The 25,959-nt window shown below is 47.8% G+C and overlaps 1 protein-coding gene across 1 annotated transcript in view; it reads left to right on the top strand.

Annotated features, from left to right (window-relative positions):
- The first annotated feature begins 1,164 nt into the window (after positions 1–1,164).
- MED19 (mediator complex subunit 19) overlaps positions 1,165–25,959 on the top strand; it is a 209,072-nt gene continuing 184,277 nt past the window's right edge. The window contains exon 1 of the mRNA XM_069629027.1: positions 1,165–1,566. Coding sequence (XP_069485128.1) covers positions 1,377–1,566 — 190 coding nt within the window. The 5' untranslated portion in view covers positions 1,165–1,376. The remainder of the gene's footprint in view (positions 1,567–25,959) is intronic.

The following is a 25,959-nucleotide window of genomic DNA, read 5'->3' as shown; positions in this document are numbered from 1 at the left end:
GCAGTGGAGCGAGCCAGACAGAGGTGAGCCACCCAATGGGACAGCGGGGGTCAGCCCGAGAGGTGGCCGATATAGTTTGAGAACGGCCACGAGACCGCCCGCCAGGCTCCAAGACTATGTGTGGTAGTGGACCTCCTGCAGACTGTGAGTAAGGAGGGTCCATGGATGTTTGACGAGTTTAAAACTGTTTGAAGTGAAAGTTACAGCATGTTGTGTTAATGTTAACCTCATTTGAAATAAAGGAGGAATGTTACATCCGCCCTGCGTCCCGCAATGCGGTGACGCAGGGCGCACTAATAAAAGCCCCACCCCCGAGCACGGGAGGCAGTTCCGGGCCAACACTAATCCTGTGTGCACGCGTGTTCTTTCGCTCCGGCTGGAGTTGCGCCACAAAGGCCGCGCGGCCTTCCATCACATCGCTTCCGTCTCCCCGCGGAGGCTGGATGTAACAGCAGGGACTACATTCTGTCACCTGCCCCTGCCACCTCTCTTCCATGGTGGGCACCCAGAAGTCAGGGTCCCCATTGTAGTGGGGACCTGGCCGCCCGCCCTTGCATCCACATGCAAAATAGGGCAAGCACTTAAAAGGTGCTGCCCTGACCGGACCCACAACACCCCCATCTCCCAGCTTATGCCCTCGGGTCTCGTAAGTGGGAGGGCCCATGTTCATAGCTCTCAACTCACACGCTTTTGGCTGTAAAGGGCTGAATAAATCTCCCGCCAAGCTTCCTGCACGCCCATTCATTCCAATGGGCGTCTCACCCGCCAAAAACAAAATCGGGTGATTTCACCCGCCTTTGCAGCACAAATGGTTGAGAGATATGCATGAACAGGCTTCCGTTACAAGCTGCAGTTGGCGACAGCAACTGTTTCCAGGGGTGCCGAACTCGTCCTCAAGAGAGGCACATTTATTAGTTTTTCATGATGTCACTCATTGATATTAAGACAAAGACGATTTACTAGAGCACAAATCTTGCCTTTTAATTGGAATGGAACTTACAGAGCGAAGCACATCGGCTTCCAACACTTGAGCCCTGGGGTTCGACAACCGAACATTATGGTAGAACACGTTCACAAAGAGGAGGCGTGATTTCATAAAACCTTTGCCTCTTTTCGTTCAGAACACAGTGTTGTTTTGACTGACCCCAAGATGGCGGCCGCTTTAGACAGACCCTTGTACTTGTAGATGTATAATCACACAGGTATAGCCCCGTTGGGCGATTGGCTGAACACGCTGTTGTCATCTTGGCGATGCAGTCCCGTTTATTGGCTGCGCCTCTAGGTTCTTTTTTCATCACCGATCATCCGATTAGCTGAGCGCACGCAGCGCCCGCCTCGGTGATTGACGTGTGTTGAAACATTGGCAACGCAGTTCAATGGAGAACTTCTCTGCTCTGTTTGGCTCTCCTCAGTCGGACCCCGTACCGGGTGCTGTCTCCTCAGGCTTCGGGAAGCCTCCTTCCCAGGGCGGGCCTGGGCCTCCTCCTCCCCCTGTTCCCGAGGATGGAGTACGCAAGGGTGGCGCCGGAAGTGGCGGAGCCTTCTACTTGCTACGTGAACTTCCAGGTACCAGCCAATTACACTGAATGTGATTTGTATATGGGTGGCATGATAGAGGAAGCAGACATCGAGATGTATAGAAAATATGTCCCCCGAGTGTTGCTTAGAGGACCCAATAGACAAGAAGCTTTGTGTGCTTGGCTATTTAGTGGAAAACTTGGCCTTTTGTTGCTTTAGCAAAAACAGGACATTGGCTTATGCGATCTATTCCTCTTAGGGAAACTCGCCGTAACATGACTGGCTCTCCTTTAAAACAAGGATTGGTTGGGATACCAAAAAATCCTTAAGAACCATTCCCAAACCAACAGCAGAAGCGTAAGGTTTGCCCTGGAATCATGTGCACACCTTTCTACTTTTGTGTCCATCTGGTGGGTGAAAACACACGATTTTCATACTTGCCAACATTCTGTGACCAAAAAGATGTAGGATTTTTGACGTTTCGAAAATTAGTAATTCCCATAACAATGACATCACGGGAAAATACATAACATACATTGTTGGCACCATTGAAGTATTCTAAAATACACAACCCATCAAACAGCACAATATGGAAAGATGTTCAAATGTTAAAAATGATAATTCTGAATGGCAACTTAACACCAAATTCAATTACCTAACTTCACAGAAGGTAATTACACAGAGCTGGTGGGCAACATTGGCCACTGCTCTGTAGCAGCAGCCCAGGCAGTACATATTTATTGCAAGTTGAACGCTGAATGATATGGTGACTGATAACCCCCTTAGTCTTATAGGCAGATGTTGTGTGAAGGTGTTACACTCTGCCACTTGCCTTCGCTGGTGGTTCACCTAAGGGTTGTACGGCCAGTGTGCAGGGCAGTCACGTAGCTGTCAGGTCAGTGGATTGGTCTGAGCCCAATCAGTAATCACTTACGAGTCCACTGTACAGACAGACTAATGTATTGCATGCTTTGTCCTGGAGCTTGCCTTATAGTCACAAATTACTTGCCACTATAAAAAGCAGTAGGGTCTGTCACTGAAATATGTAGGTGGTAGGACTGCTTAAAAAGCAATCTGTAGGGTTGGCAAGTATGGATTTTATTTCTGGCGAGGGAGAGTCCATTGAGGTGAATGGATGGCTTAGGCTTTTGGCAGGTGAGAGGTCCTATTCCATTAGGGTGGCCAACTCTTTGATAGTATTTCGCGGGACACTTGCCCATAAGGCGGCGGCTGATGTCACAACGTCATTCACGTTTGGCCTGCCCCTTTTTAAATTAACATTTTTTTAATGGCTCATAATTTCTGATTTATTTGAAATGCAAAAGGTTTGTCCTTGGGAGGTGATGGTCACGTTTTTATAACTGCAAACATGACCATCACGACCCCAGGAACCAACCATTAGCATTTGAATTAAGCCAGATGTCTGAGCGTTACAGCTCGACCTGCAGGTTCAAAATGAGCCAGGGCTGCAGAGCCTCCCAGGGAAAGAACGCAGAAGGCGGCAGCGCCATGCTGTCTCCATAGCCACTTCAGTTTGCAGAGTGGCTGTGCGGGAGGCAGGTTGTCCTGACGAAAGTCTGGACAACCTGCGTCCCACAGAGCCACTCTGCAAACGGCAGGACAGAGTCCCTAATTGCTGGCCACCCTAGATTCCATAGCGGGTGACACCCAGGGGTACAACGAAACCTACATTTTGGGGGGACTAACTGTGATGTGGCGAGCCATGCCTCATGGGGAGCACGCGTGCAGCCAGGTGGGTCCCCAGTTACATGGAGAACCATGTTTTGTTAATAAAGTTAATTAATTCACCGCACTCCGTGCGAAGTTGTGTGCTCTTCGGCTGTCAGCTCTGCTGTTCCGATGTTCTCAAGTGCTTTGGAGCCATTCCCGTGTTGAACTTGGTTGCTCTGCCCCTGCTACCCAGCAGACAACATAATCGCGGGCCCACGCGCATAGCGTGCATGCAAAGTTGTATGCTGTTCGCTGCTGGCAGCGCAACTTACCAGCGCCTTGCACAGGTTATAATTTATCCTAAACACGTTAATTGGATTAATTGTATTGGATGGTTTACAGTTCTATGGCTCTGGTGAAGAAGTAATTCTAATGGTGAGGGAGAGTGTGATTTTTCGTTAGCAAATATAAAACATCCTACGGTTCTTAATGTGTGACATTCTATATGTTGTGTGTTGCCCCGCGCCCTTGCGGGTGACCGTGAGCCCCACCTTTGTCACAGATTGCACACGGACACGTCCTGCTAGTTCAGGCTCCCTGGTCGCTCTACGTGTCCGGGAACACCCCCTTTATTTGTACTGCACGCGGCAGAGCGCAACGTCACTCCGCCGCGTGCGTGCAGCCCTTAAAGGGGCAACATCACACTCCTCCTTTTTCATAACAACACATGAACAAAAGATAACTACCTACCACACATATAACTTCACTGCAAACATAACCCCAGAGACCCCTTTAATAACAACCACCCTGGTTTCCCGGATATTCTTGACCCAACACTACAGTCATTATTCAAGCACATGGTCAGTGGGACGGGCAGGTTTCCCCTCTCCCAGTCCTCTGGGGGGGTACCTCCTGCCAGCCTCCAGGATCGGAGTCCCTTCACCCACCAACTCATGGGCCGGAGATCCAGGCAAGCTCACGGAATCGCCGCCCTCGTCCGGTACCTCCAGCATTTCTCCACTGGGTGCAGTCTCAGTCCGTGGTTTGCCCAGCCGCTTGAAGAAACTGGCATTTCGGGTCACAGACACAGTTCCATCAGACGGGGTCACCATTGACCCCTTCATCGCCACCACATCCAGGGGCTCCGGCTCGTAAATCAGGGACGGCTTTCCTTGAGGGTGCTAGTTTCTCACAGCACCTCTTCCCTGGGAGCCAGCCTCTGATGTCTCAATCTTCTCCTGTTCCGTCCTCTCTCTTAGCTCCCGCTCGACTTGATAATTGTCAATCACAGCGGGCTCCTGCTCCACTGTCTCTGGCAGCAGATCTCTTGGACATCTCTAAAACATGGCTTCTGCTGGTGCCACCCCGTAGATGTTTGCGGGGTGTTTCTGTACCCACGCAGGAACTTGTACAGGGCCCTCTGTAGACACTGGCCCTGCCCATGGGCAATGCGGAACACCTTGTTTAATGTTCGCATCATCCTCTCCGCCTAACCATTCGCCCTTGGCCACAATGGAGTCGCTTTGCGATGGTGCACGCCATACTCCTCCATCAACCCGGCAACGCTTTCGCCCTGAAAGGGTGGGCCGTTGTCAGAGCACAGCACCCTGGGCAGTCCATGAGTGGCAAACATTTTCTCAATCGCCACCACCACCTTGTCGAATGCCACCAACTCGATCAATTCCACCTCCGGGTAGCGGGACCACTCATCCACCACCATCAGGAAATGCGCGCCTCTTGAAGTGGACCCAAAGTCTACATGGACCACCTCCCACGGCTTCGTTCCTTGCGGCATGGTCGTGATCGCTGGTTCTTTCAGCACTGGTGACGCCGCCTGGCACCAGACACATGACGCCACAAACTCCTTCACTTGCCGCTCGAGGTCCAGGAACAAGACTTTCTGGCGCAGTCGTGCTTTGGTCTTGGCAGCGCCTTGATGTCCCTGATGGGCCAGCTCAATCATCTGCTGCGTTCTGCTTTGGGGGATCATGATATGTTCTCCCCTCAGCAGTGGGCCAATCTGAGAAGGTCAAATCTCCACATACTCTTCACAGTTGTTCCAGGGCCGACTTGGCCTCATGCGTTCTTACAGCGAGAGAGTCTATCACCCTCCTCCAGGAGTCCTGCTGGATGGCTGCTTTAAGGATCAGGAAACACTTGTCCACCGCTGATGGCCTGTTCCAGTTCCCTCACAAGTACGGAATTGTCCGCCTCCACCACAAGCCCGACGTGCTCATCGGCTTCATCAGCACACCTGAACTGTGCCCCGCCAGTGTCCTTCCGGGGGTGTCTGGAGAGATAGTCTGCGGCATTGTTGCTGCCTGGCCTTTATTCGAGTGACACCCCGTATTCCAACAGAGCAAGCATACAGCCAGGCCTCCAGATAAGGTGCGTACTGGGCCTTTTTACGCATGAAAATCTTGTAAATACGACAGCTTTATTATTTTCCTGTGTACATTTACACACAGGTTTAGAGCAGAGGGCAGTGCAAAGGTCAGGTTACTTGACAGAAACCAGAAGGCTTCTTTTGATTTTTATCTACATGGATGTAATTGCAAGCCACCTCCTGAAGCCTTTCAAAAAAATAAACTGCACACTGTGATAAAGGGAATGTTTTCTTTCCATTCAGCTTCAGAAGCACTGTGCATGTTTTCCTAGAATTTTAGGATAATTGAGAGAAAACTAAGTTGCAATTGAGAATTAATATTTTTTTTAACAAGTTATGCTTCTTTTCCAGTTAAAGCAAACCAGTATTGCACAATTGTATTTTTCAGAGTTCCGGGTCTGTGTGCATAATTATGGGGAGGCAGATCATTTTTACACTTATAATTTAATTTACACTCTAATTATAAAAACAGTGTCTAAAAGGATGGCTATGCACAGTCTAGTTTACATCCATTTAACCTTGCAGTCAATGGGGTACATTAATATAAATGGTCAGTGTCAGCAGAGTCTTTGCTCAAGGGTGAGTGATTGTCATTACACTGATCACAGGTGTTCTAGCCTCTCAAATCTTCAGGACTACAATTAAAACATCCAAAGCCTAACTCTCCAGGAAGTGCAAGCGCTGTTTAAAAAAAAAAAACAACAAACAAATGAAAGTTACAGCAAAACCTGTCCCTGTGATAATACAGATAGGTATTTAACTTTATGTAGCGCTTCATGAATGGTTCGTCATACGTCTAGGTCCTGTGATTATTATACCTCAGTCGATACTCAGTTAACCAACCTCTGAAGGATGTTAGCCAATAAGATAGCTCAACCGGTTGAGCACTTGCTGCTGCAATCTTTGTGTGATCTGTCGGTTGCAGGTTCGAATCCTGGCAAGTCCAACACAGCCTTTAATCCATTTGAGGTAGATAAAGGGGTGCCGACTTCGGTTTGATGGTAATTGTGATAAATATGTTCTATGTACAGCCCTTTGCCAAAAGAGCTATATAAATAACCACTAGATTAGATATAGAATTTAGCATGGAGTCCTTGCCTCTCTGCACTGTTGTATCATAACACTGGCAGACCATTAGGTAGTAATTGCTCCATGAAATTAGGACTTTCATTAAACATCAAAAGAAAATTCTGCTATCGAATCTCAAAACGCACAATACAATTCATGTTTGCTTTAATATAATATATAATTGGCTAGGTTTTTGTGATTTCAACATTTAAATATATACAGGAGAGATCAAATGACCAGAAATAATGAAAGGTGTATTCTGTCACAATGCAGGAAGCTGTAATGATTTGCATACAGTTTTTGCACACATCGGCTGGATGTCACATACATTTTACTCTATTGCAAAGGAGAAAGGTCATTTTTACTCTTTTAAAATCACATTTACTCTCAAAATTTAAAAATGGAGATTAAAATACTCCCACCTCAAAATCTTATCTGGAGCACTGCATACAGCGTTCAATTCTTGCGGATGGTTTGGAGGACGAACCAGCCAATATGGGCAACAGTGGGTTGTGATCTGTTACCACTGTCACCGGCCTTCCCAGCACGTATAATCTGAAGTGGCAGCAGCCCCACAACACAACCAGTGCCTCCCGCTCAATTTTGGAGTAGCGTGGTTCCGTCTCCGACAGAGCCTTACTAGCATATGCGACGGGGCGGACCTCCTGATTCGCATCTGCTTGGGTCAGCACTGCTCCAAGTCCAAACGGGCTGGCATCCACCGCTATCTCTGAGTGGAGGACCAGATCAAAAAAGGCCATAATGAGCTCTGTTGATGTCTTCAAACGACGCCTACTCTAGCAGTCACCACTGCCAGGTCACATCTTTCTTGGTGAGGGCTCGCAGTGGTTCAGATCGGGGGGCCAGGTTCTTAATGAAGCGGCCCCAATACGTGACCATCCCCACGAAACTCCTAACCTCAGACGTTCTCAGGAGGCCGGGCCTCGATGATATATTTCACTTTGCGCGAGTCTGGAGATACACCTCCCTCTCTGAAGACAAAACCAAAGAATTCAATAGTAGTCTTCAGGAACTCGCACTTGTCGCAGTGTAATGTAAGATCCCATGACTGGAAACGCTCAAATGTCTTTGCCAATTTGACCAGGTGCTCTGCTTCAGACTAGGCAAACGCCAAGATATCGTCACTTATGTTTAGCACCCCGTCCAGATCAGCCAGCGCCCCTCGGATAATGTTGTAAAACACCTCTGCCGCCGAAGACACTCCAAAGATTAGTCTCGGTATAAGCCACGATGAGTGGTAAAGGTGGTGATATACCTCAATTCAGGATGCAGCACCGCCTGATGATATCTGGGATAAACCGGGCACCCTGGAGCTGTGTGATGATATCGTCCATCGTGGCCGTCGGGTGTCGCTCCCTCTTGATGGCCTTATTGGGTAAGTGCATGTCGACACATATCCGGACAGTCTGGCAACGACAATTGGTGAAACCCATGGGGTCGGGTCCTCCACCTTCTCAATTATGTCCAGCTTAACTAGGTTGTCCAACTCCTGGTCCACCAGGTCCTGAAGGTGAAATGGGACCAGTCTGTTTGAGGCCAATGGGCCGAACAGAGTCATCAATATGCAACTTCACCGGCTCGCCAGTCATGCGCCTGATCCCTTCAAATAGAGCTGCATACTTTCCTAACAGTACCTGGATGTCTTCGACATGGGCATTGCGAGCTTCGCCTATTCAGTCTAACGCTTCTGCCACTGCACAGCTCAACAAGGTGTTGCTGCTGACTGGCGTGACATAGAACCGGGCTCTTATTGTTGACCAGCCATGTTTCACTTCTGCGACAAATGCATCGTCCAGCAGAATTGGGTCAGCGCCCCCAAAGGTAAATATGCGTGCCTTCGGTTTTGTCAGGCTGGGTGGACATACCATGGCATCATAGTTTTCTTGGGCCATGATATTCACCGATGCACCAGTGTCCACTGAGACCGGAACAGATGACTCATTGATTTGCACTTGACATCTGGGTTGTCGCTTTTTCTTTGACCTCAAGACGCTCAACTGGAGACGAAGAAAACTTTCTCTTCTTCGTCATCCAGAGCTGAATTTTCCTTGGCTTGATCGATCTGGGCGACATTCGATGGCCGCTGCTGCCTGAAGAAACCCGCCCTTACTGGACCTCTTGGGACCATCAGTTGAAGTGGAGCCCTACACATCCAGGCGTAATGGTCCGCACCACCACACCTGCCGCAGGACTTTCCCACAGCTCGGAACTCCGCAGGGTGAGGCAGGTCATACCCAAACTTCGGGCATGAGTTGACTGGGGCTGATCCTCTCTCACGTGGACCGCTCCCCGGGCAGCTGACTCCTCTGCCACAGCCCACCACACAGATGTCCTCCATTTTACTGAGGCGTACCCCTGCCTCCATGCGGGATGCACATAGTTCAGATACCTCTTGGCATCGCCCCAGCTCCATAATGCGAGGGATGGTGACCGGTTCCCTCAGGATCTTCCTGCGTAGTTTTCCAGAAGCGCACCCCTGGATCAGTTGGTTCCTAATCATTGTCTCTGGATTGCTATACACACAGCGCACCACCAACCTGCGCAGCCTCCCGTAAAAAGTAAACTGTTTCATTGTCCTTCTGGTGAGTTGAGCTCATTATGAACCTCTCATAGTCCGCATTTGCCAGAGGAAGGAAGTAGTCATGGAGGGCATCTGTTGCCACAGCATAGGAGTTCTCACGAGGTTGGAGAGACAGAAACACCTCATGCACCGCCGGCCTAGCGCAGTACAACAAAGGAGCCACCTTACTATCATCATTCGTCTCCATCGTGGCCCTGAAGTACATTTCAAGTCTGTCCATCCACATCTTCCAGCGGGGCCCTAGACTGGACGGTGCACCTGAGATGTCAAACTCAGACATTGGTTTAAGAGCGCCTGGAGGTCTCATCCCAAGTGGTTGTTGAGCAGCCAGTGCCGGGGGCTGCGCCTGAGGCTGAATTGGCGCAGGGGGTTGTTTGGAGGGGGACTGGGGGGACGGGTGGGATCGTGCGTCACCATTCATGGTAGTGAGCGCATGTGCACCCTTCTGAGATCACACCAGGGCTGCAACTCAAACCACCTCCCACAGAAGACACACTGATGAAACCTCCACCAATGCCAGGAAAACTGATGACACAGTAAATAAATTAGTAGTCCAGGGAGCACCCACCAGGAGATGCCACCCACTATGCGCAGTTCACTCATCAGGGTGAGTGAGTCCCAAAAATTGAGCCAGGTGGGCCCAGGGATCACCCCACTATCACAGCAGGCTTCCCCTGGATCCTCCCCTTACATTCGACGAAATACGATGAAAATGGATGAAATTCCCATCAAAAACCACTTCATGTGGTGTTAGCAGTCTGCTGCTAGAGGTTCCAAAAATTGGCACTGGTTGGCCCACTGTCACTTCAGGATGAAGCCGCAACCTTCCTAGGCCAGGTTCACAAAATGGTCGCCGACCGCGTGGTCTGCCTCCTTCCCTTTGGCATTATCGAAGGGTCACCGCCAATGTGCCCGCCCCGGAATGCATTCCTGCTTCATTGCCACTGTTGTGTGGTAAAAGTATAAGGAGTTCTAGGCCTGTTGGAAAGCTTAGATTCTAAGCTTTCAGAGGAAAGTTAAATCCCGTTCCTAGGATAAACGGTTCCAGAGATACGGACGATTTAATAAAGGTAGATTTTCGGATTTAAAGTAAAACTCAAAATGTCAGGTGACAGCTTTAGAATGACAGATGACAACTCACAGCTTTAAAATGACAGATGACAGGATTACTAGGAGGCAGTTCTACTTAGGTTAAAATAGTTTGGATTAAATTATTTTAACTAAGAGATTGGTTCTGCTAGGTACTCACAATATAAATTTGAACTAGGCCTCGTCACGGATCTGGTCAACACGTCCGGCGGCGGTTCTGTCTGCTCGGCGGGTCAATCAGGCACCGGTTCTGCTCACAGCGATCCGGATCTCTGGTTCTGCTCACAGCAGTCTGGGTCAGCTCTGCGGTTCCGGCAAAAGTTCTTGGCACAGAATTCAAGCAGTTTGCCCGGCTGTGGAATAGTTTGCAGATGATTTTAAGGATGCTGAGGCCTGCTGAGAAGAGTTCTCAGTTTGTGGGTTTAGGCCCTTGCTTTAAGTTCTGAAGTAAAGTTCTGGTCTTTGGAGATTGATGGATGTGAAGTCTGGAGTCTCCCGGAAGAGCGTCCCGCAGAAAATGGAATTGAATCTCTCTACCTGTCCCAGCAGTCTCTTTTTATGTGTTTTTAAAAAGTGGGTGGAGAGGCTAGCATCACTAAGCCTGCCCCTCTCTTGATTTGATAGGTCAATAGATTCTTTGGTCCCTGATTTGGGAAGGGATAGTGTGTCAGAGTGATGTCATTTTTATGACCTGCAGAAATGACACTCTCCTGGTCAATGTGCACACAAATCTATTCCTGATCCAAATACATATTTCCCAGGTACACAGTTGTTTGACATCACATACACACATCATATATTACTAAAGATAGTCCCTGTCCCGACTCTGGCATTTCTAGGAGCTTGCATTCAAAAATGGCAACTTATTTTCGATTTTAGTGGGTTTTGCAACATTGGTTTTTCATCAAAAATTATACAAAGGTACATTTCCCTTCCACATATATCCCAGTAACTTTCCATGTCTCTAGCTTAAATACAGTGTCTACAATAATCATAATTAGCAGGGTTTTGCCCAAGAACATGGTACAAATCGGAGTTTGGACTCAAATCGTGAGGGCATTTTCCATACTAAGACTCTCAAAGTTGTACATTCCTGTCATTTGGTTCCAATAAGTTATCACTGTTTCTATAAAATATATATTTGTTGCACTTCAACTCCCCAAAGTGTTTGGGTCTGCCTCCAGAAGTCTGGGTGGGTCAGTGATCACATGTCTCTCCTTGCTGGCAGAGAGCTGTTGACAGGAAACACTCAAAATTAACATACCCCATTCAACTGAAAGAGCCTTTTGTGTGGGCTCCAGCAGGCTGCCTGGAAGCCTCTCCTCAATCAACAGGGTCATGTGATATCCTGCCTCCTGGTGTGGGAATCTCTGAGGTGTTAAGGTTTCCCAGCCTCTTGGCCTCTGGGAACGGCAGGTGGCTAAGATTTTTTTTTAATTAACCAACAGGCCTTTGAAGTCCAGTTGACTCGGGTCCCTTTGTCAGCCAGTTCTCCTGTCAGAGTTTAGACCGCTAGCGCCGCCTTGGGGAATTTGTCGGTACTGCATCCATTTTTGGGATCTATCTTGAATTACTGCATTTCAATAGAGTGGTCTTTTGCTTGATAGAATAGGACCCTTGCTTAACATTGTTTTGATGGCATCCTTACAGTAGAGTGGTGATGTGGAACCCCCCCACAAGAAGGTTGTATCTTTGGAGTTGTCTTGTGCCAACTGCGCAGTTCTCCTGGATTCTGGCGCACATGTGGGCTTTTTTTGGCCATCTTGGATTTTCTAAGCCCACAGCACCAAATGTTGCAGCTTAATGACTCAAACGTGGGTCAATACACCTGACAAAGCCCCCCCACCTGACTGCACTTTGAATTTGAGTCGAGGGGGAGTCGGGTGCGAAGAATGTTTTGACCCACGCACTGGTATGTCCGCATCGTCTTCTTCCAATTCCGCAAATGGCACAGTTCAGCATCTTTTCCTCCATCCGGTTGGATCGATCGGTTCTCCTCGCCGGTCCTGATGGGAATATTGGGCGGTACCCCGGGCCCCTCGGGTCTCTGCTCCCGGTCGTCCTCCCTGGCCAGTCTCCATGGTTTCCTCTCTCCTAGGATGATAAAGCAAAAGCGGCAATACACATTCCTAGACATTTTTCCACCACTATTAATGGTGTGGCGAACATGTACATTTTATACATCCGAATGCATTTTGCAGTCTGATTTTAAAAACAATATATAACAGGGAACATTTGCATTACGTTACTATATTTTTGATATGTGGAATATTTTAGAGTTTGAACTGACTTACTCTGGAGCGGCCCCCTCTGGTATTGCAGAGGACTCCTCCAGTTGCTGCAGGGTGTGCCTGGGATGGCAACACTTTAGCTGATTTATATGTACCCACTTGTCTTCCCCCTCTGCCAAACTGCCTTTGGGGATGCGGATCTTGTACGCTACAGGGGAGATCTTGTCTATAATTTCTAACGGTCCTTCCATGTAGGCAAACATTTTCGCTGTTTGGCCTGGTTCCTTTGGAAATTGTATAGATAGACCCGGTCCCCCACAGTATATTCCTTCCTGGTGGTCTTCAGGTCGTAGTGGGTTTTCATGCTATCAGCTGATCTTTCTAGATTCCGCTGAGCATAGGCAAAAGCATGCTGAAGGTGTTTCCTTAAATTCTCCACATACTCATGAGTTGTGGAGGCATTTATCAGTGTCTGCTCTTGGGTCCTGTAGAGCAAATGCTGAGGAAGCACCATCTTGCGTCCAGTCATCAACTCAAATGGTGACATTTTGGTTGCAGATGAAGGGGTAGATCTGATGGCCATTAGGACCAGAGATAATCGGATATCCCAACTTGGCTCAGAATGTGCCACAAACTTTTTTTAATATGCTCACAATGGTTCGGTTGTATCTCTCCACTGCTCCAGAAGAAGCTGGCATGTAAGCAATATGTAGCTTCCTTTTTTACCCCCAGTATCTCCCACATCTTTGTCATTACTTCACTGGTGAAGTGGCTACCCCTGTCTGACTCAATCCTTTGAGGTAGACCAAAACGGGAAAAGATGTGGTTAATCATCAGGGCAGCTGCTGTTTCTGCCTTGCAGTTTGGGGCCGGGAGACATTCTACCCACTTGGTAAACAAGCATGTAACGGTCAACATGTACTTGTTTTCTCTAGACGAACGAATTACAGGGCTTACAAAGTCGATTTGCAAATCTGACCATGGCAGTGTCATCCCCCTCTTTTGGAGAGGCGCACGGCGTGTGAGGGATGATGGCTGAAATTGTGCACACACAAGACACCCCTTCAAGTATTGGTCAAGGTCCTGCCCCATGTGTGGTCAGTATGCAACCTCTCTTAAGATTTCCAGTGTTGTGTGAAAACCCCCTATGACCGGCGGTGGCCGCATCATGGGCGTGACTTAACATCAGGCTTCGGAATGAGGGAGGAACCACCCACTGATCGTGGTCAGCTTTGGATTTCCTTATCAGCAAACCGTCTTGGATTCGGAACATTTTTGGACATTTCATCAACACTCTTAGGTTCTCTTTCTCAATGTAATCGGTATCCGTCAGGGGAAAGTTCTCAGGGTCCTCAAGGTGTTGGTAAAACTTACCAGTAATTGGATTCCCCCTTCTAAGCTGTAATTAAATCAGCATCAGGGGTCTCCTTACTCCATTGGGCAGTTGAAAGATCATTGTGAGCATTTGTCTGGGACCTAGTGATAGCAGTGACCTGGATTTCCCCCAACAGGGACTCTATTTCTATTAGATCCCCGGTTTTGGCCAGCGGATCAGCTAAGTCATTTCCAGTTTTGTCTGGTCCCATTACTTTGGAATGACCCTTGATCTTTTTCCAGTAGATGGTCATCCCATTCGAGGTGACCAGATCATCAATATTTTGGATTAACTTCCCATGTTTCAAGGGTTTGTTATTAGCACATAACATGCCTCTGGTTTTCCAATTAACCAGGTGCTCCACGAACCCGTTCCGTACATAATCCGAATCTGTGATTATGACCAGTTTGTGGAGTTGATGTTGGACAGCAGTGAGGATGGCCTGATGCACAGCCATCAACTCTGCCACCTGACTATTTCGGGGACCAATTTTGTATCCAGCGGAGGGTTCTGGAAACTCCTTCACCCATGCATTCCCTACGCCGGCCACCAGTTCTTTCTCCCCGTTGTTGTCAACATGGTACGAGCATCCATCCACATAGACAGTGGGCATTCCCTCACACTTGTCTTCTTCAAAGACTTTGTGGGGGGAATTAAGGTATGCTTCCATGTTGTCCTTGATTTAGACTTTCGTCCTCGAGACAATCTTCTCTGGCACAATCGTGCAAGTCAGCCAGACCTTGCGCAAGGGGACTCTTCTTGTGTTGGCCATATCTGACCTCCACAGGAAAGCCTTGCATTGACAGAATCCAGGAAGTAATTCGGGAATTACTCACATTTCCGGCCCGGATTCTGTCACTCTGGAGATATTGCAGAGGCTGGTGTGGAGTCTCCACTATGATGTGTTCCCCCTGGATAAACGGGCAGTAATTCTTCAATGCCCACACCGTTGCCAGGAGTGCCTTCTCACAATCGTTGAATTTTCCCTCCACAGAGGATAAAGTTTTGCTCGCATAGATTACTTTATTGACCGTGTCATGCTTTTGGTATAATACTGCCGTCAAGCACGTATTAGAGCACCCTGTCTCCAGGAAGAACTCCTTGTTTCTGTCAGGGTAAGCTAGGCAAGGCGCTTGTGAGAGGCTTCTTTTGAGTTGTCTTACTGCCTCGGATTGTTCTGGACCCCATTCCCACTTTACCCCCCCCTTCAGGAGATGAATCAGGGGTCTAGTGATCTCTGCGTAGCCCTCAATGAACTTTCTGCTGTAATTAGTCAGTCCAAGGAGGCTCCTTAGTTCCCGAAGAGTTGTGGGATCCTTCAGTTTCTGGAGTGCTTCCACTTTCTTTTCTTGGGGACAGAGACCCTGAGGAGTAATCTCATGCCCCAAGAAATTAACACAGGTTCTACACCACTGTGCTCTCTGAAAGGAAAGTTTTGCTCCGGCGGCCCTCAACTGTGTCAGAACATAATGGATCTCAGCTATGTGTTCCTCCACTGATGAACTTTTGATGAGGATATCATCTACATAAGCCAGGTTACCCCTCGCACCCAGGTCGGGCATGGCCTTATGTAGGAAAATGTTGAATTCATTGCCGGAGTTGAGGTATCCGAAGGGAGTCGGGGTCCATGTGTGCTGCTGGCCCCCAAAGGTAAAAGCCAGTTTGTATTGGTCCTCCCTACTGACAGGCACGGTCCAGTATCCATTGGTCAGGTCTATTGCAGTGAATACCTGTGACCCCTGGATCTGGGCCAGCCCTTTGTCAATGTAGGGAAGAGGCCATCGGGAAGTATGGACCCGTTTGTTGAGCTCCCTAAGGTCGGCGCAGAGTCTCCACTGGCCGTTTGGCTTCAATATTCCCAGCACCGGATTATTGAAGGTGCTGTGTACTGGACGTATTATTCCCCGGGACTCAAGGTTCTTAATTATTTCAGTAAGGGACTCTATGGATGCGAGAGGCAAACGATATTGCTTCACAAACACTGGTGTCATTCCAGGGTCCGTGGGAATTGTTGTTGTGTGGATGTCGGTGCGACCACAGTCATATGAGTCTACCGCAAAGAGATCTTGGAAATCCAAGAAAACCTGTTTCAACTTTTGCTTCTGTTCCAGCGTCACGCAGGCATCAGCTAGGTTGACCCTCTCTTCCACCATCTGCCTGAAGCCTGGAAAGACTTCTGGTTTGGCTATCTCGGCGGCTTCCTCCAGCTGGGTGGAGAAGTCCCTGGTCAGAGTGCTGATTTGGACTGGAGGCTTCAGGTGGGAAAGGCAGCCCTCATGGACCTGGAAAATCACCTCATCCCTCCTGAAGTCACAAGTCACATCTTCCTTACCATAAGGGCAAGAAGTGTACACCAGGAATCCCCCCCCCCCCTCCCCCATTGCCGGGTGAAGATCCTGTCTGGTGTTGTATTGTCCTCACTGTCACTGTCAAAACAGTCCTTGGGGATTTGTCCTATCAGTTCATTCCCTAAATCAATGGAGAAATGTCGGTCATCAACCGCCATTCCAATAATGGTGCCTGCGGCTAGAGTAATACTCTGTAAGTCGCTGTTATCCACCTCTATTGGAATGGTGTCATGTTCTATGTTGACTATGGTATTGGGTTTACCCCCAACCCTTGCTGTTGGAGAGAAGCATTTAGATGTATGTAAGCATCAGGGGTTTTCAATTTTTGTCCTCTTAACTTTCACATGCAGGGAGAATTGTCAGGTCCTTTTTGGGATGGTGACTTCCTCTTTAATCTGAATTTCAACTGCATAAGGTAGCAATTGAGCTGACCTAAATGCTTTTTCTGAATCATCAAAGCCCATGGGATTATCCGCTAATCGGGACCAAGCTTTGAAGTTTATTAGGTCCAAACTAATGGCAAAGCGATTGAGAATGTCACTGCCTAAGTAAAAGGCGGCAGTGACGTCTCGCACGACCCAACAATTATGGACTGTGCTCTTGTTGCCAATGGAGATTTTGAGCATACACCTGCTTGGCAGGAGATGTTTGGAATTGGGTGTTTCCAGATTCATTTCCCATTTGTCTATCAGTTTGAATGTGGGAATGGCTGGATCTTTTGGGAGTTGGCGGAACATGGCTTCGCTGATGAAGCTCTTACCGTTGTTCACACACACTCGAGCGAGAACAGAGTCCTTCCCATCATTTAACTGAACAGGGATGAACAACTGCTCTCCGATTTGCTGAATATCAGCCAGGCTCTGAGCTGATTTCACATCTTCCTGGACTATAGGATTGGGAGTTTCTGATTGTGGATTAGTAAAGAATTTCAGAGTGTTTCCTTCCAGTGTGGAATACCACCTTAAACTGGAAGGAAGGTTGATTTTCAGAAATGGAGAGGACCCCCCCATCACCAGTCTGTTGTCCTACTGCTATTACTGTCACGTCTGGAATCTGGTTCTGGAAGTGAAATTCTACTTGTCAGATTTTTGTTCAACCATGTGGCAGGTGCCATTTAAACTAACATGGTTGACACTCTGTTTTAATTTTATCGGTCGGCTAGTCTGGGTCCAGAGGACCTTGTTTACACAATCTATTAGGGGTGACAACCTTCTCAGGAGTCCGTTCCCTAGTAAACAAGGGGTGCCCTCTGGAGTCACTACTATGACCTGGTGTTTCACCTTGTGTCGCCCAATTTTGATGTCCAAATCTGCCGTCCCCTCGATGGGAATTTCCTTCCCGTCAAAGTTCTGCAGTTGTCCAGGAAGAGAGTTGAGAGGAATACGGTAATTCTCCCCCCTTCCTGCATTTAGTTAATCAAAGGCCCTTTTGGACAGAAGGGTAGCTTGGGATCCAGTGTCCACCAGTGCCGAAATTGTACCCTGCCCCTGTACTTGTACCGGGGCATAATATCTTCCCTCCTTCTCCTCAAGGGGGCACAGATAATGCACATTTTTGGACAACTGGTGGGCTAACTTTCTGGTTTTGGACATTGCTAGCGAAGAGATTTGGGCAGAATTCTGTGGAGAGTCTTGGGAATCTGAAAGAAAAAGTTGGCAACTGGAGATCAGAGCCATTGTGGGTTCCCCTGGTTCCATTTCTGGGCCACCCCCCCCCCCGAACCCCTCCCCCCCCCTTTTCGGAGGCAGTCATCAGGATGGGTTTGAACCAGGAGATTTTGGTATTGTCGGTTCTGGGATGAGATGATGGGCGGCGGTAGCTCAGTCTCCACATCTCCCCAGTCTGAATTGGCATCCCTTGGGACCCATTTTTCCTTGGGAGGAGTCCCCCCCCCCCCCCAATCTCTGAAGGAGAAGATCCTGGGAAAAGGATCTTCTGAGGATCCCTCCCCCTCGAATTGGAAGACCTGTACCTACTCCACAAAGTGGGTCTGTTTGGGTCCTTTGTTTCTCCTACCCCCCCCCTCTGCTCCTTGGGAGGCAGGCTTTCAGGGGCAGGAGATTTTGTTTCCGGTTCCTGGTTTTCCAGGGGCTGTTTACAAGTTGGGAAGGAAGCTTCCTCCAAGGCTTTACACCCCCCCTCCCCCCTGTGCCTCCTCCCTGGGAACCGGTGGGTTATCGGGGTGCTGCCCCCGTCATTGTTCTGGAGCACCAGGTCCAGGGTTTGGGGCATTCTGCGGTGGCATGCTCATCTGAGGGTTCTGTTGAGCCCTCAGTATGTGACCCAGATCCCGTGCCATATTTTGGACCTGGCGCTCAAGTTGTGAAACCCGCTCAGGCTGATACGGGGCTCTATTTTCTCCCCTGGGCTGATCCCGGGAAGGGTAGCTATCCCTTCTCTGGTAATACCACGGATTGGGAAGATTTGGGTACCCCTCCACCCTTGGCCTCCCCTCTCCCGGATTAGGTTGTCTGGGCTCAGGGAATTGGGGAAAGAAGGATGGATGATTTTGGGGCTGGAAATTGGGTGGATACCTGGGGAAAAAATTCTGCCCAGGGTTTGGTGAATTTCTGCCCTCCTGGGGGAAGTTAGGAGGGAAATTCCCTGGGTTAGGTGCTTGGCCGGATCCCCCTTGGGCTGGAGGAGTCCACACATAACCCAGGATGGGTCGGTTTCCCTTGTAGCAGGGACTTACATAATCAGGGGAGCGAGGGACCCCATTTGTGGGACTACCTCCTCGACTCCCTGTCTGTGACTGGCCCGAGGGCCTCCTGGTGTTAGTTATTTGGTGCAGGCAGGTTTTTAGGCCCCCCCCATCTCCAAATCTAAAACGGGGGCAACCTTTACCTCTGCCACCTTAGCAGCAGCAGGGGTGCTGTTGGTTTTGGGGTTTTTCTGCGCATTATTTTTATTTTCGATGGGCTTCTGCACCTCATAGATCCGGGTAGCCTGTTCAATGACCCAATCTAAAGATCTTTTCTCATGAAAATCTCTCACAAGCTGGGTCATTATGTATTTGGGTAAGGCATGGAAAAACGTATTGATAAATTCTCTGCTATCCGTGCGCACCCTTCTGGTGGTCTGCGCAAAAGCACGCTTTAATTCTTGCTCAAACTCTTGTGGGGCCTGATCCTCCCCACATTGCAAATTGTAGGCTGCCTTGCGAGCCTCTTGAGGATTTCTGTGCACAGAAAAATGTTTCAAGATCGCCGCCCTGTATGTGGACCACCTTGAATGGTTTTGATCCTCCAGCCCTGCAAAGAAACTGGAGTATTCTGGTGAGAAGGTCCATTTGACGTACTGGATGTAGCTACTGCTGTCCTTCAAATGGAAAGTCTCATTTGCTCATAGAGCTCCAAGTGTTCCCAAACAGAATACTTGGCGTTCTTATGATAAGGCGTGATGACACTCCTTATTGCCTTTATTTGTTTCAATGGGTCCTTAAGCAAGGCCCTTTTTGCCTTATTGGCCTTTTTGGTTCGGGTAACCCTGGTCCATTCATCCTCTGACCCAGAAGCACCGCTCCCAGAGGTGCCCGTCTGATCTTCCAGGTTTTCCCGGATTCTGCAAGCCTGGGAATGGCTGGCAGAATGTGGGGACCTGGTCTCCTGTGTCCTGTAATGCTCAGAGGAGTCTTCAGATCCCTCCTTGCTGCCAGGATTTGATGGGTACCCCCCACCTCACTGACCTAACTGGGCAGAGGTTTTCAGGATGCCCTTAATGGGCCTACTCTCCTGGGGTTCCCCACTAAATTGCACTGTGCTTGGATGCCCGTACCCGGATGCCCGCCCATCCATTCCTGGGAGGTACTGGCCTATGAGCCCCATACTTCTAGCTGGATAGTAATCTGCCACCCCCGTGGCCCTGGGCTCATGTGTGCGAGGGAACATGGGGGTGGCAGAGTCCAGGGACTGGGAGAGATGAAGGCCTCTGGTACTAGGGCTCCTGAGGTTATGCTCCGGAGTTTCTCTTTCCCAGCGTACCTCATCTCTATCCGCCCCTGTTCCCTGTTGCAATGCAAGAGCCTGCGCTTTCAGTTCCTCAGTTAAGGCCTTACTAGACTCTATCAGTCTCTCCTGCATCGCTACCTGTTGCTGGAGCCTATCATTGTGCTGGCAGAGAGCCTCATTCTCTCTCTGTGCCTCCTGATTGGTCCTGAAGTACTGGGCCAGTCTCTGCTGCAGGAGGGTTACCTCCTGAGTCCCATCCCTACTGGCCTGCTCCTTTCTTGCCAGAGCCTCCTCCACCCTCCTGGTGTGCTCTAACAAGTTCTGGTGTTCTTTTTGGAGGTCACCCAGTCCCTGGATGGCCAGGTGATTTTCTTCCATTTTCCTTTTTAAGTGGCAGACTTCCTGGCCTAAGGTATCCCTTTCCTGACTAAGAGCCTGCATCTGTGCCGCCAGGTCGTCCCTTTGCCTTTGGAAGGCACCAGCTTTCTGGCCCTCCTGATCAAACTCTGCCTGGGTATCCAGGTCCTTCAGAATCAATTTATTGCTTTCCTCTTTTTCCCTATCTAGGTGGCTTTGCAGGGTGACTACCTGCTCAGCACATGCCCTATTGAAGTCTGACTGTTGCTCCAGCTTTTTCTGGCTCTGCAGTAGGGAGTCCAAACCTTCTTGGTACTCCTTCTGCAAGGCCAGAAATCTGGTATCCTGGTCAGCCTTTTCCTGTTGCAGCACATCCATATCCTCCTTTATTTTAGTGATGTATTGTCTGCTGTCCTTTTCTGACTCCGGGCCCCTGAGCAGCCTCTGCTCAGAAGAGTCCAGATCAGATTGGGCCTTCTCTAATGCCATCCGTTGCCTATTTGCCAGATCTTGGCCTTCAGCACATTTGTCCTGCATGGCTCCCATATATAGGTACAAATATGCCGCTATCCTGGCAATCTTATTATGTTCATCTTTGGCTTTAGGGGCCATATATAGTTCACTCAGGGCCACATGTAGGGGACCCTGATCTCTCCATATATCTGACCCTGTTTCAGTGACCTGTTGCGCGATTGCCTGCAACCAGACCGTTTGGTCCTGATGAGTCCACTCGCCTCTCACAAATAGCTTATGTAAGAAGTGCTCTATGGCTATTTTGATGTCTACCAGTGTCGTCATTCTGGAATTTGAGTTCCTTCTTGACTTACAGAAGTTTGTATTTTATTTTTGCAAAATAGACCGTTTCCTTAGAGCGTTCCTTTGAGGAGTGCTTTACAGCGTAACGCAGCGTGGTGATCCGACCGGATGTATGTCTCCTGTCAGATAGCACACTGTATTAATCTGCACAAGTGATAGATCTAACCCAGAATCTCCGGCTACGAGCCCCCACTTTTGTAAGCGATATTCAATCAACATTACAGCTAAGTCAATGCCTAGTCTGGGATGCTGAGGAAAACCCTTATTGATGTATTTTTATGCCCAGTTCAGTACTCTGGATGACAACCCTTGTATAACACCCCTCTCCTAGAATCTCCCTGACCCCACTGAGCCAAGAAGTAGGTCTGTTTCGCAAAATTAAAAGGGTTATTTGAGAAATATAAAAAATATATATATATATCACACTTCTATAAATTGACATTGGATATCACACTTAAAATATGACAGTGATCAACAATGGATAACGTTCTACTGGTAAACTGTTTTGGGTTACTTAGAAGTAGTATAGAGGATGGGGTAGCTGAAATGCTTGATGGTTTCAAGGAAATGCAAGGTGGAATAAAATGCAGTACAGCAAATAAACTTTATGATTTCAACCAACAACAATGTAATCACCTTTCTCTGGCAACTCACCCCCGCCCCCCCCACCCCCTTTATACAATATAAGGAGATGGAAAGGAGAGCACACAGTCTTCAAGAATCCCAACAAATCACACTTGATAATGCAATACACAGTTCCAGTTCCCCCAGCAAGCTTAGAGAAAACAGGTATGAGTTTTAAACACAGGCGAATTACTTTGAAATGTGGTGGCAATGAAGTGAAAAGATGCTAAAATTGATTTTAATTCCCTGCAGGAGGTTCAGGGTGAGGGAGAGATACTTTTATATTAGTTCAGGCTCACTTTAGCAATGCTCTATGAATGATTAGCAGATTGCAAACGAATTTTAGCAAAGAGAAGCAAAAAGCTGCTGATTTTTACAGACAAAGAAATCGGACCAAATCGCGGTAAATTTTGCGAGTGCGTAAATTGCGATAGTATAAGGAGTAGGTTCTAGGCTTGTTGGAAAGCTCACATTCTAAGCTTTCAGAGGAAAGTTAAATCTCGTTCCTAGGACAAACGGTTCCAGAGATACGGACGATTTAATAAAGGTAGATTTTCGGATTTAAAGTAAAACTCAAAATGACAGGTGACAGTTTGCAGCTTTAGAATGACAGATGACAACTCACAGCTTTAGAATGACAGATGACAGGATTACTAGGAGGCAGTTCTACTTAGGTTAATACGTTTGGATTAAATTATTTTAACTAAGATTGGTTCTGCACAGTTCTGCTAGGTACTCACAATATAAATTTGAACTAGGCCTCGTCACAGATCTGGTCAACACGTCCGGCGGCGGTTCTGTCTGCTCGGCGGGTCAATCAGGCACCGGTTCTGCTCACAGCGATCCGGATCTCTGGTTCTGCTCACAGCAGTCTGGGTCAGCTCTGCGGTTCCGGCAAAAGTTCTTGGCACAGAATTCAAACAGCTCGCCCGGCTGTGGAATAGTTTGCAGATGATTTTAAGGATGCTGAGGCCTGCTGAGAAGAGTTCTCAGTTTGTGGGTGTAGGCCCTTGCTTTAAGTTCTGAAGTAAAGTTCTGATCTTTGGAGATTGATGGATGTGAAGTCTGGAGTCTCCCGGAAGAGCGTCCTGCAGAAAATGGAATTGAATCTCTCTACCTGTCCCAGCAGTCTCTTTTTATGTGTTTTTAAAAAGTGGGTGGAGAGGCTAGCATCACTAAGCCTGCCCCTCTCTTGATTTGATAGGTCAATAGATTCTTTGGTCCCTGATTTGGGAAGGGATAGTGTGTCAGAGTGATGTCATTTTTATGACCTGCAGAAATGACACTCCCCTGGTCAATGTGCACACAAATCTATTCCTGATCCAAATACATATTTCCCAGGTACACAGTTGTTTGACATCACATACACACATCATATATTACTAAAGATAGTCCCTGTCCCGACTCTGGCGTTTCTAGGAGCTTGCATTCAAAAATGGCAACTTATTTTCGATTTTAGTGGTTTTTGCAACATTGGTTTTTCATCAAAAATTATACAAAGGTACATTTCCCTTCCACATATATCCCAGTAACTTTCCATGTCTCTAGCTTAAATACAGTGTCTACAATAATCATAATTAGTGGGGTTTTGCCCCAGAACATGGTACAAATCGGAGTTTGGACTCAAATCGTGAGGGCATTTTCCATACTAAGACTCTCAAAGTTGTACATTCCTGTCATTTGGTTACAATAAGTTATCACTGTTTCTATAAAATATATATTTGTTGCAATTCAACTCCCCAAAGTGTTTGGGTCCGCCTCCAGAAGTCTGGGTGGGTCAGTGATCACATGTCTCTCCTTGCTGGCAGAGGGCTGTTGACAGGAAACACTCAAAATTAACATTCCCAATTCAACTGAAAGAGCCTTTTGTGTGGGCACCAGCAGGCTGCCTGGAAGCCTCTCCTCAATCAACAGGGTCATGTGATATCCTGCCTCCTGGTGTGGGAATCTCTGAGGTGTTAAGGTTTCCCAGCCTCTTGGCCTCTGGGAACAGCAGGTGGCTAAGATTTTTTTTTTTAATTAACCAACAGGCCTTTGAAGTCCAGTTGACTCAGGTCCCTTTGTCAGCCAGTTCTCCTGTCAGAGTTTAGACCGCTAGCGCCGCCTTGGGGAATTTGTCGGTACTGCATCCATTTTTGGGATCTGTCTTGAATTACTGCATTTCAATAGAGTGGTCTTTTGCTTGATAGAATAGGACCCTTGCTTAACATTGTTTTGATGGCATCCTTACAGTAGAGCGGTGATGTGGAACCCCCCACAAGAAGGTTGTATCTTTGGAGTGGTCTTGTGCCAACTGCGCAGTTCTCCTGGATTCTGGCGCACATGTGGGCTTTTTTGGCCATCTTGGATTTTCTAAGCCCACAGCACCAAATGTTGCAGCTTAATGACTCAAACGTGGGTCAATACACCTGACAATATCTGAGTTTGAGTTTTAGGTAGTTGGATGTCATCTGTTCATTTATCTGTGTGAGCCAGTTGCAGAGTCTTGTGCTGGAGTAATATTGTATATGATTTTCATCTCATCATAGTTGTAACGGGTGAGCCGATAAGATTTTATGATCTTCAGCAAGTGGTCATAGATGTTAAAGAAGAGTAGCGAAGGGCTCATCCCTGGGGTACCCCACAGGTGATGGGCTTGAACTGTTAGGGGAGAGCCAGGTGATTTATTTTCTGTCCATTAAGAGCAAGCTCGTCCATTGTAGATTTGTATTCTGGAGTCCGCTTTCTTCAACCCTTCTAATTGGTGTACGCTGGTTAACTGTGTCGAGGGCTGAGGTGATGTCCGCTGCAATTTTGAGGTTGTAGGGAACGAGTGCAGTTTCCGTGCCTCTCCTAGGTTTGAAACCAGCTTGTGCGCAATCTAGTAAGTTATTAGACTTAACATGCTCCAAAATGTGGCTGTATACATAGCTCTCTAGCATTTTGGCTGGGTATGGTATGTTTCAGATTGTATGACATTTTTAAGGTTCTTATGGGTTTCCAGCTTTGCTTCTTTAGAAGTGGTTTGACATAGGCAGTCTTGAAAACCTTTAGTACAATTCCTGTTTGGAGCAAGCAGTTAATTTGCGAAAGTACAAAGCTGTGTTTTCCTTGTTGGTTCTGTTTGGAGAGGTTAGTGGGGGGGCAGAAGAGGGAAGCTTTGGTGCTAAGTTTCACTAACTGTTTGAAGTCTTGTTCAGATATGGGTTTAAAGCTGTTAAGCGGTATGTTTAAGGCTGAACGTCCTTGAACAGGGTTTGAAGGTTGCTTCCAATTCCATTCCTTATTGCTGTGTTGATTGCTTGCTCTATGTTTAGGACTTTGCTTCTGAAATGGTTGATATCGCACAGTTTTTTTTTTGGGTAGTTGAAGGTACTTTGCTGCAGAAAGCAGGAATTCTCATGTCATTAATGATTTGGTAAAGTTCTGTCCCCGACTAGATGTTTGTGTGTATCACTAGGTTAGCAATTAGATCTGCAACGTTTCTGGATGGGTTGTTGATGGTATTCTGTAATGAAGTAGGAGAAGGAAAGGCTGGTGTGGTGGTTGAGTGTGAGGCAGATCATGTGTGGTGTGAAGTCGCTATTTTTATGTGTTCTTTATGTACCACAGCAATGCTGTCTCCTCTTTTGCTGATCTGGTTAACTTGGATGAGTTTGACGTTGGTGGGGATGGATTTGTGGGCATGCATAAACATACATCGGCTCACCCACGAGCACTGACATTCCATCACCTACCCCTAGCCCCCACTTCTCCTCTCCTCTTCTCTCTGCACTTGCACGTTATGGATATCCACAAGGCATAGTAGGCTTGTCTTTATTTTCCACTGTGTTCATTGTTTTTCAATCCCATGTTCCCTCCCTGCTGCCCTGTGGGTGCTTTGAAACAGAAATGACTTGCTGTATAAGCACCTAACAATAAATACATCATTATACAATCCATCAT

The sequence above is a fragment of the Ambystoma mexicanum genome, chromosome 12, assembly GCF_040938575.1.
Source record: "Ambystoma mexicanum isolate Mex_15411 chromosome 12, UKY_AmexF1_1, whole genome shotgun sequence".
Taxonomy (NCBI): domain Eukaryota; kingdom Metazoa; phylum Chordata; class Amphibia; order Caudata; family Ambystomatidae; genus Ambystoma; species Ambystoma mexicanum.
This window is presented reverse-complemented; position numbering and strand designations above follow the sequence as displayed.